This window comes from Vespula vulgaris, chromosome 13 (assembly GCF_905475345.1).
Source record: "Vespula vulgaris chromosome 13, iyVesVulg1.1, whole genome shotgun sequence".
Lineage (NCBI taxonomy): Eukaryota > Metazoa > Arthropoda > Insecta > Hymenoptera > Vespidae > Vespula > Vespula vulgaris.
The window spans coordinates 842,413-859,274 of NC_066598.1; the positions used below are offsets into that span (position 1 = coordinate 842,413).

Consider the following 16,862-nt stretch of genomic DNA (forward strand, 5'->3'; position numbering starts at 1 on the left):
ATTCTAATAATATATTGCAATGATATATTTAACAAATTTATTCTTATTGATTATATAATTAAAGCATTTGATAATATATAAATAAAAATGTAGCAAAAAGGAAAACGTGAAAAATATTAATAGTAGTTTGCTAGGAAGGCGAAAGTGTGGCTCTCGCCACACTTTTTATGACAATATACTCCATTCCTTATTGAAGTTAATATAAACTGATATAAATTATTTTTTACTGTATTTTTTTATATAAGTGTCATGGCATTATTTCTCTGTTCCATTAGATATTTTAGATGTTTCAGAAATGTTTCAAAACGTATTCGAATCAACGACAGTCATAAAAGTTGTTTATGTTTGGCACATGACGAGTTAGCGTTAAAAGAAAGGTTAGTTGACTTTATTATTTTATTACTATGGTAAATAACTTTTCATTATTGTATTTATTAACATATATTCTTGGGAATGTCTTTAAAATAGAAATTTGGGGAATCAGTATATAAAAGAATCGGATATAGATAATATATTAAACAAGATAAATAACAAATTCCAATATAAAGGCATAATAGATAAACATTTGCTAGAAGAAATTATATATTTTATTGAGATACACGGTAAGGAATCAACAAGGATTCTATTAAATTAAAAATAATTACCCAAATTTATAAATATTAATCAATGATTGATATATGATATTTGATTTAAGGAAAACTTGATTCATCACAGGCCCTTTCAACTTTTCATTATTGTGCTCTCTTGATACAGTGTACAGAAGAACAAAGAATAAAGTTTATAAATACTTTCTGGAAGCTATGCAATATTTATAGTAAGATCTTTTCCCTTTCTTTTTTTTTCCTTTTGTTTTAAATACAATTTTGTAAAAGTATTTTAACAAATTTATATGATACGATACAAAATTTAGATGATATGGTATTTATTAAAACTTATCTTTATCTATACATTATTTCAGATGTCCCAATGAATGTAAGTCTTTATAATATGCTATTACAACTTTATGTACAAAATAAATATAAATTTTCTCCATTGGAAATTTTATCTGATATGAAAAAAAGATCCATTGAGCCAAATGAAGATACATACAAGAAAATTTTAGAGTACTATTGTAAAAATGGAAATATGGAAGATGCGATAACTATATTTAAATACATGAAGAATGAGAATTATCCCTTAGATATAGATATCTTTAATTTAATAATAATGGGATACTTTGAAATTGGGTAATTTTTCTTCTTTTTGTTTTAAAGATTAAAATATATGTTTTAATAGAACATTTCTATGTTTTCTCAGTAGAACCTTCTCATTGGCATTGTGAAAGTAGTTATATTAGATTTTATAATATATGTGTGGTGTGATATTTAAATTAACAAATTTTTTCCTTTAAGTGAACTAAGTAATGCAATAGATGTTCTTACTATTATGCCAAAGATTAATCTAATTCCTTCAAATGAGACTTATACTACACTTATGTGTGGTTTTGCAAAAAACAATGACATAGAGAGCATACAAGAACTATTATTTAGATGTCAAAAGAAAAAAGTAAATTTTACAAATAAAAATATATTAGATGTGATATATGCCTTTATAGTTCATAAAAATGTAGATTATGTGGACGAGGTAAGATACATATCTATTCATTGATATCAATTCATCAGTTCCCTCTTATTTTTTATTATAAATTAATTATAAAAGTTTTTTAACAAATATGGAATATTAAAAATCATATTTCACTGATGTTTATCAGATGAAGAAAAATATATATATGTGTATATATATATGTATGTATGTATGTATGTATAGTCATATTGGATAATATTAATTATTTACAGATGCTTGACATACTGAAGAAACCATACGAAGCAGAAGGTATAGATTTTTTTGGAAAAGTTATCGATATAAAACAAGAAGATATAGCTACAAAAATACTTTTTTATATGCATCCTCATATAAGAAATGATTTTTTCAAGAATAAATACGAAAATTTCTTCATAAATAAATTTATATACAGCAATGTGGTATGTAAGAGAGAAAGAAATAATATTATATTTAATACTTACAAACTTAATCAAAAATATATATTTCTTTTTTATCTTAGATTCCTGAAAAAATTATAGATATGTGTAGACATTTTTACACGAAATTTAATAATACCCAAACATTTACAGAAGCAATTTATATTTCTTTTAAACATGATAATGATCTTTTAACTTCAAAGTTACTAAAAGAATGGAAAAACAATGGTCATAAACTTAGGCCACATTATTTTTGGCCATTTTTAACTAAATTTCAAAATAATCATGATATTAAAGGCATAGTATAAGTTTTTTTCTTTTTATTTTATTTTTGTATACTCTATATTTTTTCCATTATTACAATAAATTTAATATTGAATTTTTTTTTAGGTCTTCTGGACTATGTAAAGGATATGATCACAATATATGATGTTATACCTTGTGCACATACAATTGCAAATTTTATTATACCTAATTTATTAAGCAATAATATCATTTCTGTCTTTTTATTAGAAGAACTTGGCATACCAGAAGAAGTAGCAAGAAATGCTATACTCTATTCTTTGTTAAATAAAAATAAAACAAAATCCGCTTTCATGTATGGTAAGTGATATTTGAAAAATATATGATAATGTTAAATAAATAAAAGAATAGTAAATATAAAGTAAACAAAAGTCATAATAAACGAGAGATTGAAAATTATTATTATTATTATTATTATTATTTTAATATTTTGACTCACAAAATGTAAGCTATAAAAGAATCTCTCCAAGTACTATTTTGTAAAACATACTATTCAATTTTCATTAGTTCTCATTTCTTAAATTGATGTTAAAATTATTAAAAGTAAAATATGCAATATTGAATATTATATAATCGTTAATACATTTATTTTTACAGTTTTAGATTATCCTATTTGTTATAGAGACTTTATATTGGGAAGCTCACTCAGACAGGCATTATTTAACACATATGATATTTATGCTTATTTGGAAATTGCAAGGAATTTGTATACAGAAACAAGCTCTGGAAAGATACAAAAAGTTTCTTTGACTGATAAAATATCTGATATTATGGATTTCTTATATGAAAATCCCACATGTATTTCCAAGGTATAACTGCATGCATATAGACATTTAATTTTAATTCAGATTTATTAATTTTTTGAAGTATTTTTATTATTTTTCTTTAATCTATAGATAATGGAATATTTGTTAAAGAACAAATTACAAATTTCTAATGATATTTGTGAAACTTTGTTTAATTATCAAAATAAAGATGTACTGCACGAGGAAGTGGAACAATCGGAAAGTATATTTAAAACTTTGGTAAAAATTTAATTCACTCGATTTCAATAAAATTGAGAGAACTGTGATATAAGAAGTATCATTTTATATTCGATTATAGTATAGAATAATGTTTACTTAAAATTTAGATTATCAATATTATTTTAAGTGTACCTTGTTTTCTACTAAATCTTTTATATTTATTTATACTATAATATATGTATTTTGAAAATAGATTACAACAGAAATGGAAAATGAACAGACGCAAACGAAAGATTTGATGTCGAAACAATTGCATTCTTTTACTTCTCGTGACCCTACAATTCCATTCAAAATCTTATTGGTATTGTATAATATTTTATATTTGTATATTTAGTATATATATATATGTCTGTGTATGTGTGTGTATATATATCATGTACGTATATATATATGTATTTTATCATCAGATGATTGTTAACTATCGCAGCATTTTCATTATTTATAATTTAAAAATTTTTATTGCATAGAGTGCAAAATATATAAAAAAAATTAAATTGATATGTTGTAGCATTCAAAAGGCTGGAGTACTGCTATTACACGTGACATGAATATCTTTATAGCAGATCAATTATTAAAACAATATACGATCGAGGAAAGTAAAAAGATTTTAAAAAAATTAATAAATGAATATCCTACTTATGCCAGCTCTCAATTATCTTTAACTTATGCACAAAATTTAGTATCAGTAGGTAATTTAGATGGTAAGTTATATTTTTTACTTCTATTGTAGATTTCACCTATTTAATGTGCTGCACTGTTTTTACTTGTTGCTTTTAAATTGCGATTTAAATTCTTCAACGTTTCATGTAGATGTAAGGATGTTTAAAATGAAACATTGAATATCTGTTACTTGAGCAAAAAAGAGTAAAAGTTTTTGATTAAAAAAAGTATGGTCATTCATCTTTTGAAATTTATTGCAAAAGTTGAAATTTCGTACTTATCTACAAAAATGATGAATATTTTTCCCTTTTTTCTTTTTTTTCAAACATTTATGGTTCTTAAGAAAATCATGAACAGTCTGTATATTTAATAGAAAATAATAATATTGGTAAAGAATGATCTCTTAAAGCTTGAATGCAAAAGTTAAAGATAATTGAAAGTTTCTTATATTGAACATTTTTTGTATGATTTCATTACTGATTCAGATGCAGCAGAAATAATTGAGTATACCGGCAAGATAATAAAATGCGATGGAAATATATTAGAAAAATACACTAAATCATTATTGAATGAAACTGCTTTAACGGGCAATGAAGAAGTAGTAAAAAGATTTTATGACATATTTCTAAATATAAATTATATGAAATCACAGAATTTTTTAGATCCATTTATCATAATTCATATTGAACAGTATGTATTTAGTGTTTTATTTTAAATATTTTCTATAAAATATAGTTGAATTTTTTTTTCTTGTGTGAATTTGACAAGAGTATTATCTAATTTAAACTATTATCACTTTTAATAAGACTATTATTTAATTCTTATTAGTCTATAATATATATAATGATATTTTATTTTATCATTTAATAGGGGTAATATAATTAAAGCTTTGGAAACTGCTATAACATTGGGTGAAAAATATAAACACATACCTGCATTAAAGGAATTAATTGAATCAATAGTCTTAACAAAAGATGTGAAATTATTGCAACATTTTATAAATGTTGCTACAAAAATTTATAAGGAACAATATATTTTAATAGAATTAATCCTATGCTTTCTGAAAAATGACTTCCTAGAAGAAGCTAAAAAAGTAATAAAGGTAAACAGTTTATTTAATTCTGTACCATGTATAATCTTGTTTTTATGTCTGACCTTTGTTTCTTTTTCAGTTTTTTTGTACATCCAATTACAAATTTACAGTTATACAGGACAGCTTACACAATTCTTTTGAAAAAAAGTATACCACAATATTAGAAAAATTACTTGACTTTTCAGTAGACTATCCTAATGCAAATAGATCTATTATATATGAATGTCTTATCGAAATTTATGGTTAGTATTATGATTGTATGTACTACAGTTTAATGAAAAATTAGAAAAAATGTTGAGGATAGTATAATGTATCTAATCAGAAAATATTATTTAGTTGAAGAAAGAGATTACAAAAATGGGTTGAATTTACGGAGAAAAATGCAGAAAGAGAAAGTATCACCAACTGAGAAGTTCACCACATATTTTAATAAACTATCAACAAATTTTCCGATTCATACAAATTTAAGAAAGCTATAAATTAAAACGGCATAAATGTATGACGCGTATCCACACGTACAACATATTTTGATTATATATGTATACACGTGTGTGCGTGTGTGCGTGTGTGCGTACATTGCATATGGCTACTGTTACTAACTTATTTCATGTATATAAACATGTTCTATGTTTTATTTATATGAAATAAAAATATATAGTTCTTTATTTTTTTCATATTACTTAAGTCTTATTTATTACATTCCTATAATCTTTATTAATTTCTTATTATAAACAGTACTTCCAATTATTAAATGATTAGAAATAGATTAATATACATTTACTGCAAATTTTTTATTTATTTCTTATTTTTAGATTTAAAATTATTTCTATGATCCCTTTCTCTCTCTTTCTCTCAAGACAAATGAGCATAGAAAGATTTCTATATATTTTTTAAGAGTGTCAACGATTAAATCGGAAAATATATAATTATGGTTTTAAAATTTGTTAATTTTACGAAAATTCTAAAAACATAATACATGCGAAAAGACTTCTATATAGTAAGTTATAAAATATTCTGCAATGTTAAAATACTTTTCATATAACATTAATACTTTACAAAAATTCATTATCAATAATACTTTACAAAAATTCTTCACACCAGTCCGTAAGACACTGATAACAATCATTAGATTGTTTTGCATTAGCTGAACAAGCATCTTTCATCCATTCTTGAAACAGTTCTTTGTTTTTTTTCAAAACTAAGTATTGTCCAAGTACTACATATGCCTATAAAATATAATATTTTCAACATTGATATCTATATACAATTAATATATCATATTTCTTACTCATAAAAAATATTTAGTTCTATATAAAATACAAGTTCTTATTATAAGCATTATAAAGATTAAAATCGACAAAATACATTTTATTTAGAGTGAATTGATATTTGCTAAAGAATATTTGTAAATTTACTTAAAAGAAATATAAATTTATCCTACAAATATATAAAATCTTTTAATAGAAACATACTTTGTCGAAACCAGCAGCTTCCAGTCTTCTTCCAAGAACTTCACCAACACCAGCTAAATCAGTAACTGGTTTTTCACCCATTGGCTCTGCTACAAAATTTTTGTGTTTTTGGGATGTACTAGACATTTTGAACCTAAAATACTAAAATGAAATATCGTTACTTATACATGTATGTTTTTTACACTTCATATTATCAGAGCCTGGTCAGTGATTTTATAGGTCAAACACTATAAAGCACAATAATAAAAATAATAATGATAATAATTATCAAAAAGTTTCCTGCAACACAGATAAATTTATACGTAAATATTATAACGTTCCACGTAATACGATGTGTTATAGGTTAAATAGAATTTTATGTAATATATACGTAAAAAACAACATTATAATACTCATGGAATAAATATGATGAATGAATCGTTTGCAAGTATAAATAACTAACCTCTACTTCCTTTGCTTTGTTTTGTTTTTCTTCCTTCTTCTTTTCTAGTGAAGATGCAATATATATTCAGCTTTTATATAACACTTAATACTAATGTGCAAAATAAATGCAACTATCTATTTTATTAACGTATTCGTTAACTAATGAGTACTAACAACAAACTACAGAAGATTACAAACTCAAAAATTAGCATCTATCTCCTGTATACTTTTGTAAAAGTGGGGGAATTGCTCCGAGTGCCATCTAGCGTAAGAGAAATCAACAATTGAGAACGCAATTCCTAGATGATAATACAAATAAAAACAAATGTTGTAAACTATTACTTCGTATCAATTTAAAATTATACATTCTTAGTATACTCGGCTATAATAAATAGGATTTTACTTTAACAAGGATAAAATAAAAACTAAATAATAAGCTATTCAAAGATATCGTAAATGTATGAATTAATGATTAGACATTAATTCATTCATTTGAAACATTAAGTAATATATTCATTATACACACATTTCAATAATTGTTGATTGTAAAATTATTGTTGATATGTGTTAAGAAATCATCTATACTATTATGTATCATTTTAACGATTTCTTTCGTGTAGAAATTATAAGTCTACAGTATACAAATACCTCCAATGATTTGTTACTCTTATTGACTTGATGTTTTATATTGTATTTTTACTAATTCGTCGCAGGTATATAAGTACCTACATTGTTGTTAATACATTTCTGAAGAATGTGCATTGTACTATCTATATTCATTAGGTATAAATGTGAACTTTATGTTTATAATGCTAATATAATTTATATAGATTACAATGTAGCTGTTGGATATAATTGTAACATTACAATTTTTTATCAAACATTATTTTTCAATTATATTAAAAGTTCGAAATCTGATAGCCATTTGATTTGAGCCTTTTAACATAAAATGAGATTTCTCTAACAAATATGAGAAATAGATATAACTTAAAATATAATAACAAAAGAAAAGATGTACTATAAAAAAATAGTACTATCAGTATTGAATCTTGAGATTTGTAAACACAGACAAATGTACTTCTTAAATATAATTCTTTCTAGGATATATATATATATATATATATATATATATATATATATATATCCATACCTTAGTAATTATATAATTTTAATATCTTATATGTTTAAATAGGTCAATTAGATGTTCAAATATTATAGTATTAGCTTAAAACTCGATTTCAAGCAAGACTTACTATTATAATATATAGTATATTTCACATAATATAAATGAAAATAAAACCAAATTATTTCTAAATAAATACTAATAGCTTATTGCAAATAAAAATAAAAATGAAAATGAAAACTAACTTATAGCAGAATGCGTCGATTGATTGCGTATTTTAACTATCTAAATTATTTTTATACAATCTATATTATTTTAAATACATTTTATAAGCAATGTTAAAATGCTACACCTATTATAAAAAATCGATTATGCATATCGTGAAATTATTTGATGTTTTTATATTATTATAATTATGCAGATCTATTATGGTATTGGATAAACACATATTAATGTGATGTAAATTATATTAACTTTGTAATAGTAAACAGATCATTAATATTTTACAATTCCGAATTAATTGATCTAATCTATACTCAACTAAATAAATATTTATTATAAACGCATTTATTAGAATTTACGTTAAATAAACATAGGAAGCATTTAATATTTTCATATTTTATATACAGAACAAAATTAATTAATGTAAGTGATTGCAAATCAATGTATAAAAATCTGCAAAATTCATAAATCGTGATTTAAAGGAAGACTAATTTTTATAATTTTTTTATAAAAACTCAAATAGAATTTTTAATTTCAACATGTTTAAAACATAATGTAATGTATATTAAATAAATATTAAAAGGTGTCATTTAATTAGAAATATCAAATTATATATGAAAATTATTTGGTTTGTACCAGTCTTAGAAAGAAAATCATATTTTTATAAGCAATAATAAACAAATACTGCTACGTATTTAACTTGCTTAAAGATAATATGGCAGAGGGAAATTTAAATCGCATGACATTATAATTACACAATATTGTGAAAGTCTGAAAATTTGATTAAAGAATTCTACAAATATACTTGTGATATAACAATAAAAAATTGTTTAATAACAGCTAGATATGGGTGCATTTAATAAATATGAGATGTGATACTATAACAAAAATGGAATGCACAGTAGTTTCATCAAAAAGGTGCTTATGAAAATGTACTTAATCAAATATATCCAACATTAAGCCACACAGTGTGTTAAAGCTTGTATTGAGCATTTTGTGTAAATGATTACAACATATTTTATAGATGTAATTTTGTAAAATTGTTCATTCTCATATTATAATATTGTAGAATTCTTTCGAGTATTATGAACTAGAAATGATACTTTTATCTCATCCTTAAACAGATACATAAAAATTTGTTCTCTGGCTCTTAGGTGATAATCATATATTTTCTATTGATTACGGATATAAAGCAAGATCCAATATTCGTGGATCTAGCATCACTTTTCTACGAAGAAAATAAAAGTGCACGTAAATTAAATTTTTGTGAGTCATATTAGTAAAGATAATTTAGTTGGGGAAATGCAGCTCTTGCAGCTTTCTGTTGCGGATCTAGCTGATTTTTGTAATGCTTCGCTACAAAAGCTGCGATTACCTGAAAAAAAAAATTTATAAAATCGTTAATTATGCATTAGAGAAATTTTATATAATATAATTTTACGTATTTTTTGGATAACGAAAAAAACAATAATGTGATACAAAGGCCACAACCAACATTATGATACCACCCACCATCTATTAGGGGGGTCGTATGAGGAGATAGAGGACATGGCGATGGTGTTAGACTAGAGAAAAGCACTAGGATTAGCTCGCGGATCTTTCTGGTTCCTGTATCGCACGGTCAACCAAACACCAACAAACTGTAATGGGCATATATGTTAGCATTAGCAAAACGACTTTTCATTGATTTCGTAAAATTCATATGAAAAATATGTGTTATATTAGGATATGAGACAGTACAAAACTTTTCAAAAGTTCACATGATTTTTAACAAAAACATTACATTGATATAAAATTTGTTTAATATAAAATTTAAGATGGAAAATATATTCATTGTCTTACCTCTGTAAAACTGAAAAATAATCCTATACTACCACAAAGTTTGAAGGCATAATCAATTGTAGATTGCAATTTTTGCATACATAGTGGACATCGGTCAGTACATTCACGGTCAGAGAAAGGACAGCAAGTTCTCTGCAGAAAAATAATATTATATACATATTACATGAAATTAAGATTTTGCTCAGTTCATTAATATACTCACATTTTTATCATGGCATGCCAAGGGATCTTTTTCGATAACAGTGTCATTAAATCCACAGCAATGGAAGGTTTCTTCTACTTTAGCTCTTAAATCATCTCCAACGCGTCTCCATCCCTTAAAAATAATGCAAGTATATGATAATAATTAAGAGTTACTACAAGATATAATGTTATGAAGGAATAAAAATACTTGTTCTGCAAGTTGTTCTTGTTGTTTAGCATTAACTGCAAGACAAGCACAAGCAATGCTGAATTGAATCAAAAATAGAAGGAACAAGATAAGCATGTACTATAATATAAGGTTAAGGGAAATTTTATATTTATCTATGAATCTTTGTCTTTAATAATATGTTTCTTAAAAAAGGATACAAAGAACAATAAAACTTGATGATGTTTAACAGCACCAATTAGCCCAAGAATAGAAATGAGAATAAGTATCACTCCACAGGCTAAAATTCCACCAATTATAGGAAGATTAGTGACTAAAGCTGATGCTCTTCCATAAACTGCGACACCAATCAAAATAAATGCAACAACCTAAAAAAGAATATTAATTTTAAGGATTTAAATCATCGATGATTTCAAACGATGCTATTTGTACCAGTTAAAAGAGAAGATATAGTATAAAGAAGAATCCAAATATTCGCTATAGATATTATTTATTTTTATAATTGGACTACCATAAAATTAAAAAGCAAAATCACTGAAACAATTCTGATAAATAACCATTGCTGGCATGGGAAATTATCTGTACAAATAAATGATCTTATATATATATATAGACATTAGTGACATCAAAAGCTACCTTATCAGAGCATCGTTATCAAGTTACACTTTTTGACCCCGTACAAAATCTTAAGAGAAGACATTAATAGAGTTTTTCATTTATATGTACTTTTCATAAATTTTGCCACTACACGACCGATACAATAATTGATATTTATTAAAGGGAAACGCGTCAAATCGTGTTGAACGTACTTGTTAACCTATTAAATCATATTCTTCTCTCTCATAAACGATATTAAAAACGTTATATACAGGATTATACTTACGATATAGAGTATATTTAGTGCTGTCAGCGCACTTTTCGAGCACGTAAAACCACCACACATCTTTCTACTCGGTCTTTTTCCGAACGATCCGAACAGAGTTGTAGAGTTGCAATTTAAGAAAAATTCGATTAATTTCTACAAAATATTTTCACTTATCAGTAGTTTTGTATGCGCAGAAAACTCTCATGAAGCTTCTCTTTCGATCTTTCTCCCTTTATTTCTACACTTCGACCTTCTTCGTTAAGAGATTATCCAATTGTGACAGGTACCTTGTAACTGCGTGCGACTGCTCCGAACATGGGACGCTTCTAACCGACGACGATCGATATCTCGACGTCTACGACTGCCATACGACGCGCGAAAAACAAAATTTCTACTGCTACGACTACGCTCTCTGTTTCTCTTCAAGTCAACATTATAATACATTGATCATTATAATCGGACTTTTAACTAATTATTCGATACAAATATATAGTAGAATCATTTTTTTTTCTCGGAAAATTGTACAGTCAGGAACGATTGTTATTTTCAAAAGATATGTTATGAAAGGCTTAAAGGAATTAGAAATGAATTCGGGATTAAAAGATTCTAGGCATTCGGAAAATTTGTCATAGAATATAACAATTCGTCGTCTGTCTTCAATGGAAATTCGTTCTGAGAGGACTTGATTCGAAAACGTTCTGGAATATCTGTATATTTTTTTTAACAGAGTTTGTAAAGCTATTATTTGTATATAAATTGTTCGTTTTTTTTTTTCATTACAGTTCATTTTTGTTCAAACGCGTGGTTCCGCGTAACAATGTTGTAAATCTATATAGACATGAAACAATATTTGTATATCATATAATAACTACGTCGTATTTTTATTCCTTCTTCGTGGAAATTATTGATTAAGAAAATATTGATTCAAAAATGTATCTACGTAGTATCTCAATCTTCTTTCGATTCTTCTTCACCTAACTACGTCGTTGTTTCGAGTTAGAAATTTGCATTTGCGTGAAACTTCTGTTTAGAGGATTTAGTATGACGATAAGTGAATTATTTACTATGCATTATGTACTGTCAGATAAGATGCAGCTGCAAATATGTTCTTTTCCTTCTCCCTCCCTCCCTCCCTCCCCCCCTCTCTCTCTCTCGCAGGAACAGAGAGTTTAATGTACGTATTTAAAGACGTCGAACACATTATGTGAGATACCATGTCTCACACTTTTACGTACGATAATATTGTTGTCTTACTTAGAATGATTTGTTAACGAGTTTGATAACAAAGAATTTTACGAGAGGCACTTATCACAATCAAAAAAATAAAATTTAATTCAACAAAATTATAGTTGATTTAACTATGTAGACGGAAATCAAACACGCGTTTTATATCAGAATGGATGAAACATTGGTTGAAACAGTAGAGTACATAGTAACTTTGTAAATTTATATTATATTGTATATAATGCCAATATTGAGTTATATGTTTGTAACAAAGTTTAAGCAAACTTTAGTTTTTCTAATTTGAATTTAATATAGACAGATTATATCTTATATAGATTTGGTAGTCTCAGATAATACGCAAATATTTAAATCATTTCATTTCTTATATAATATTAAAATTTTCAATAAATTAATTAAATGTATCACGATAAATTAGGAAAATTATTGATATAATCGATAGAAGAAACAGCTGTTTATATATACCTATTTTATAATGTAGTATTTCAATTTTAAAGAAATTTTCAATTAAATTTATCGTGTTTCATTAATCGCAATCAAAAATAGAGGAGTATACGTTATTATTAAAGTTTTGTTACCTATTGGAAAGAAAAAAAAGGAAACTTATAATTTATTAAAAAATATAATTAATATCAAATAACGATTACGCTTCTAAATTCTTCCATATCAAATAATAGCGAAATTATCTATGCAATGTCTGTTTGGATTAGCACTATATTTTATCTATAAAATTTTGTAACATTTCCTGATTTTATTCTAGAATAGTGTAAAAAATATTCGGTTTATACGCAAGTGGGGACGATGTGTTCCCGATAAGAGATTTACTGATAAAGTATTGTATAAAATGTACAATCACCTGAATAGGCTCTTTATTCCATCTGAAATGTGTTAAAGAGCAAGGCGGGTATATCTTTCTCGTTTTTTTAAGTGGCACTAGCAGGTTTCATTTCCAATCTCTGTAAGCATCTTTTTATTGTCATTATCAGTAAGAAGATAATACTTTCGAATAAATCAAAATGTACTAAAAAAGCTTCGCTTCGGTTAGAAAATTATTACTAGGAGCCTATTGTTTACAACAATATATAACATGAATTATTACTTTCAGTCGGTTAAAAGGAAGAAATAATAGAGATGAACAAATCGCGAGCTAAGAGATGGCCTCAATACTTGGCAGCGTTTACAGGTAAATGATGTAATTACTCATCATTTGAAGTTGTTGAAACTACGTTAAAAACAAACGATAAACTTATTTTTGTTATCATTATCAATCAATTCGATCAATTACTTTTCGATATAGCCACTTTATCTTTGGCATCCACGGGCGCCCACATTGGTTGGACATCACCAACATTACCAAGATTGAAATCTTTGGAATCTCATATACAAATTACATCGGACGATGCTTCTTGGATAGCTTCCTTCTACTTGTTGGGTTCTATACCTGGCAACATTATAGCCGCTTTCATAGTAGATTGGTTAGGTCGAAAAAGTAGCCTTCTGATAGCTGCTGTACCTCTGACCATCGGATGGATTTTGATCATTGTTGCTTGGAACCCCTACGTTCTGTATGCTTCTCGTTTCATCAGTGGAATTGGCCAAGGTATAGTATACGTCGTCTGTCCGATGTATATCGGCGAGATCGCGGATAAAGAGATCAGAGGATCTCTGGGATCGTTTATAAAACTGATGGTAACTTTCGGTGAGCTCTACGCTCATGCGGTTGGTCCATTTGTATCGTACGAGATATTATCTTACGCCTGTATTCTCATATCAATCGCATTTTTCGTATCCTTTGTTTGGATGCCCGAATCACCGTATCACTTATTAATGAAGAATGAACAGAGAAAAGCTATGAACAGTTTGAAACAACTTAAACCAAAATCGACGGAGGAAGAGTTGGAAGAGGACATGGACCAGATGCAGAAGACAGTGATACGCGATCTCAGCGATAAGGTTCACTTTTGGGACCTTTTCAACACTCGTGGAAACAGACGAGCCGTCCTAGTCAGTTTCGGTCTTCAACTGATCCTTCAATTCAGTGGTATAGCTGCGATAGAATCTTATACTCAAGAAATTCTTCACGAAGCAAACACTGGTCTTTCTGCTGGGATAGCTGTCATCGTTTTGAGTGTACTGCAGTTGGTCGCTGGATTAGGTGCAGCTGCACTCGTCGATAAAGTTGGCAGAAGACCTTTGCTTTTAATCACCACTTTCCTCGCTGGTGTCTCACTCACAGTCACCGGTGGCTTTTATTTCTTGAAATTTTACTTAAATCGTGACATGATCGGACACGGATGGATCCTTCACGCTTCTATAATTTTCTACGAGTTGATAATCGCATTGGGGTTAAATCCATTACCCTACATGATGTTAGGCGAATTATTTCCAACGAATGTAAAAGGTACAGCGGTTTCTTTGGTGAACCTTTGGGCTTCTCTATTGGCCTTCATCGTATCGAAGCTTTACCAAGTGATATCCGATGGCCTTGGAGTTTACAGCGCTTTCGGATGGTTCGCTGTAAGCAGTTTTATTGGAATAATCTTCATATTGTTCCTCGTGCCGGAAACCAAAGGGAAGTCCTTGTTGGAAATACAAGAGGAACTCAATTGCAATAAGAAGAAAATGGATGCTAAGAAAAAGAAACAAGAGGAGATTTATATAAGCACCATAGCTTAAGTTTGGGAGAAGATATGCAAAGACGATGGCCCGGTTAAGGTTCGACAAACTTTTATCATATATTTTCTTTAGATAGAATTTTTACACATAACTTTTCAAAAAGTAGATCGTCACTGCCAATATGTTTTAATTGATAAGGTAAGTGTTGTAAAAAAGCACTTTCAAGGTCAAACGTGAAAAAATAATTTTCCAATGGGCCATCGCTTGAACTCAAATTTGTGAATCTCTGATCTACGATTTTATAAATTGCTTTCCTTCTTTATTACAGAAAAGAAAATTTGCAAAAGAAAATATGTAATATCGATCGTTTCTTTAATGCGTTAAGTTTCATTGTTAGTGGATTATTATATTAGATTTCTTTTTAGTTATTAGGTAAGGGCCCTTATATTCCATTCGAAAGAACGATTTGGATAAACGTTACGAGATTACCGAGATAATGATTTCTGAAAGTTTATACGAGTACTAGTAGTTTCATTGAGAATTAAAATTTGCTCGATAAAAAAACAGACGTATAATAACGTTAAAAACTCGTGTATGTTTCCAGTCTAATGAACTTTTGTTTGACAATTTAAAATTCAAAATGGTGGTGTAAACTTTCAATGAAGAGTGTCTAGGTGATCTCAACCGTGAATAATGTGAATCCAATGTAATCGAAGCTTTCTGAAAGATTCGTCGATCAGAGATAACGATCGATCGACGATTGATTTCTGAGAAAGTGAGTAAATACTTAAAATGCGTTAGCTGGGCCCCCTCAGTAATAGAGCAAACGCGCATGACCATCTCTTCGTCCCTTTTAGGCAGGGTTTAATAATGAAATGAGTGAGACTGATAGATTAATATTAATCGTAAAGTATATTTATTTATCGTCGCACGTTCTCACCGAAGAAAAATGTAAATGACTGCTCGATGATCGAGAGATTCTAATGCAAAGATCGAGAGAACGTTCGACGATTAGAAACATCTTCTTATCCCTTTGAGGCAGGGTGCAAAATGAACGACCAACGTTATATAACGATTACGATTAAGCGTTATTAAAAAATATCGCACGCACGAGAGCGAATGTCGCAAAAAATGCGCGTGCCAATGGCCCTGATGCAAGAAGGATTTAGGCGAGCACTAAAGCATGACTAACTTATTTTTTCCCTTTTAGGCAGGGTGAAAGATACATTAATGAAAACAATTTTTAAGCAATGCTTTGGCGTAGAATATAACTGGCCCGAATATATATTATATATATAAAAAAGAAACAAGTATATGAAAGATCAAAGTGTCCTATTGTATCTACTATTTCAATACAACATGTCTAAGCTTATATAGTAGGTGGCACTTTAAAGTTAATAGTGCCATGTATATGTTCACGCAATTGCACGACTCTCTACAAGTCCCTTTTAGGCAGGGTGTAAGACTAGCGAAAATCTATTTCGTACAGATTTCTACAATGTAGAAGTTTGCAATTTACGTTAACAATAAACTTTAATATTTACCTAAAAAATTGCTGGAATTCATTTCTGATCTTCTTCCTCGTCCT

At 27.6% G+C, this 16,862-nt stretch overlaps 4 protein-coding genes across 6 annotated transcripts; 2 read left to right on the plus strand and 2 right to left on the minus strand.

Annotated features, from left to right (window-relative positions):
• Positions 1-98: 98 nt before the first annotated feature.
• Positions 99-5,778, plus strand: LOC127068409 (leucine-rich PPR motif-containing protein, mitochondrial-like). Its single transcript, XM_051004543.1, has 17 exons — positions 99-195; positions 276-377; positions 469-602; positions 695-814; positions 959-1,226; positions 1,392-1,623; positions 1,836-2,021; positions 2,102-2,315; positions 2,409-2,621; positions 2,919-3,130; positions 3,218-3,346; positions 3,540-3,647; positions 3,855-4,047; positions 4,492-4,696; positions 4,877-5,108; positions 5,179-5,341; positions 5,436-5,778. The coding sequence occupies exons 5-17, from the start codon at positions 967-969 to the stop codon at positions 5,576-5,578; spliced, it is 2,490 nt and encodes an 829-aa protein (XP_050860500.1). The 5' UTR covers positions 99-195; positions 276-377; positions 469-602; positions 695-814; positions 959-966; the 3' UTR covers positions 5,579-5,778.
• LOC127068480 (barrier-to-autointegration factor B) lies at positions 5,506-8,060 on the minus strand. Its single transcript, XM_051004739.1, has 3 exons — positions 7,014-8,060; positions 6,572-6,712; positions 5,506-6,325 (listed from the first exon to the last, which is right to left on the minus strand). Exons 2-3 carry the CDS (start codon positions 6,695-6,697, stop codon positions 6,179-6,181), a joined length of 273 nt encoding a protein of 90 aa, XP_050860696.1. The 5' UTR covers positions 6,698-6,712; positions 7,014-8,060; the 3' UTR covers positions 5,506-6,178.
• Positions 8,061-9,286: 1,226 nt separating this feature from the next.
• LOC127068458 (tetraspanin-31-A) lies at positions 9,287-11,746 on the minus strand. 3 transcript variants are annotated; one of them, XR_007782922.1, is made up of 7 exons: positions 11,435-11,743; positions 10,752-10,919; positions 10,573-10,671; positions 10,384-10,497; positions 10,182-10,313; positions 9,835-9,979; positions 9,287-9,714 (listed from the first exon to the last, which is right to left on the minus strand). XR_007782922.1 is itself a non-coding variant. In XM_051004705.1 (6 exons), exons 1-6 carry the CDS (start codon positions 11,492-11,494, stop codon positions 9,616-9,618), a joined length of 672 nt encoding a protein of 223 aa, XP_050860662.1. In that variant the 5' UTR covers positions 11,495-11,746; the 3' UTR covers positions 9,287-9,615. The 3 variants fall into 3 exon arrangements, 1 of the variants encoding a protein (XP_050860662.1); XR_007782921.1 differs by having other exon boundaries at positions 9,852-9,979; positions 11,435-11,742; XM_051004705.1 differs by lacking the exon at positions 9,835-9,979 and having other exon boundaries at positions 11,435-11,746.
• Positions 11,747-13,503: 1,757 nt separating this feature from the next.
• On the plus strand, positions 13,504-16,824 carry LOC127068425 (facilitated trehalose transporter Tret1-like). Its single transcript, XM_051004631.1, has 3 exons — positions 13,504-13,616; positions 13,764-13,841; positions 13,956-16,824. The coding sequence occupies exons 2-3, from the start codon at positions 13,790-13,792 to the stop codon at positions 15,332-15,334; spliced, it is 1,431 nt and encodes a 476-aa protein (XP_050860588.1). The 5' UTR covers positions 13,504-13,616; positions 13,764-13,789; the 3' UTR covers positions 15,335-16,824.
• Positions 16,825-16,862: the final 38 nt, after the last annotated feature.

Coding starts and splice junctions, on each gene's coding strand:
- LOC127068409 (XM_051004543.1), top strand. CDS start 967: ATGAATGTAAGTCTTTATAATATGCTATTACAACTTTATGTACAAAAT. Junction 1,624..1,835: donor ATGTAGATTATGTGGACGAG/GTAAGATACATA, acceptor AATTATTTACAG/ATGCTTGACATACTGAAGAA. Junction 4,697..4,876: donor ATCATAATTCATATTGAACA/GTATGTATTTAG, acceptor ATCATTTAATAG/GGGTAATATAATTAAAGCTT.
- LOC127068480 (XM_051004739.1), bottom strand. CDS start 6,697: ATGTCTAGTACATCCCAAAAACACAAAAATTTTGTAGCAGAGCCAATG. Junction 6,326..6,571: donor AAGCTGCTGGTTTCGACAAA/GTATGTTTCTAT, acceptor TATATTTTATAG/GCATATGTAGTACTTGGACA.
- LOC127068458 (XM_051004705.1), bottom strand. CDS start 11,494: ATGTGTGGTGGTTTTACGTGCTCGAAAAGTGCGCTGACAGCACTAAAT. Junction 10,314..10,383: donor TGGCATGCCATGATAAAAAT/GTGAGTATATTA, acceptor ATTTTTCTGCAG/AGAACTTGCTGTCCTTTCTC. Junction 9,715..10,181: donor TATTTTTCAGTTTTACAGAG/GTAAGACAATGA, acceptor TTTTTTTTTCAG/GTAATCGCAGCTTTTGTAGC.
- LOC127068425 (XM_051004631.1), top strand. CDS start 13,790: ATGAACAAATCGCGAGCTAAGAGATGGCCTCAATACTTGGCAGCGTTT. Junction 13,842..13,955: donor ATACTTGGCAGCGTTTACAG/GTAAATGATGTA, acceptor TTTTCGATATAG/CCACTTTATCTTTGGCATCC.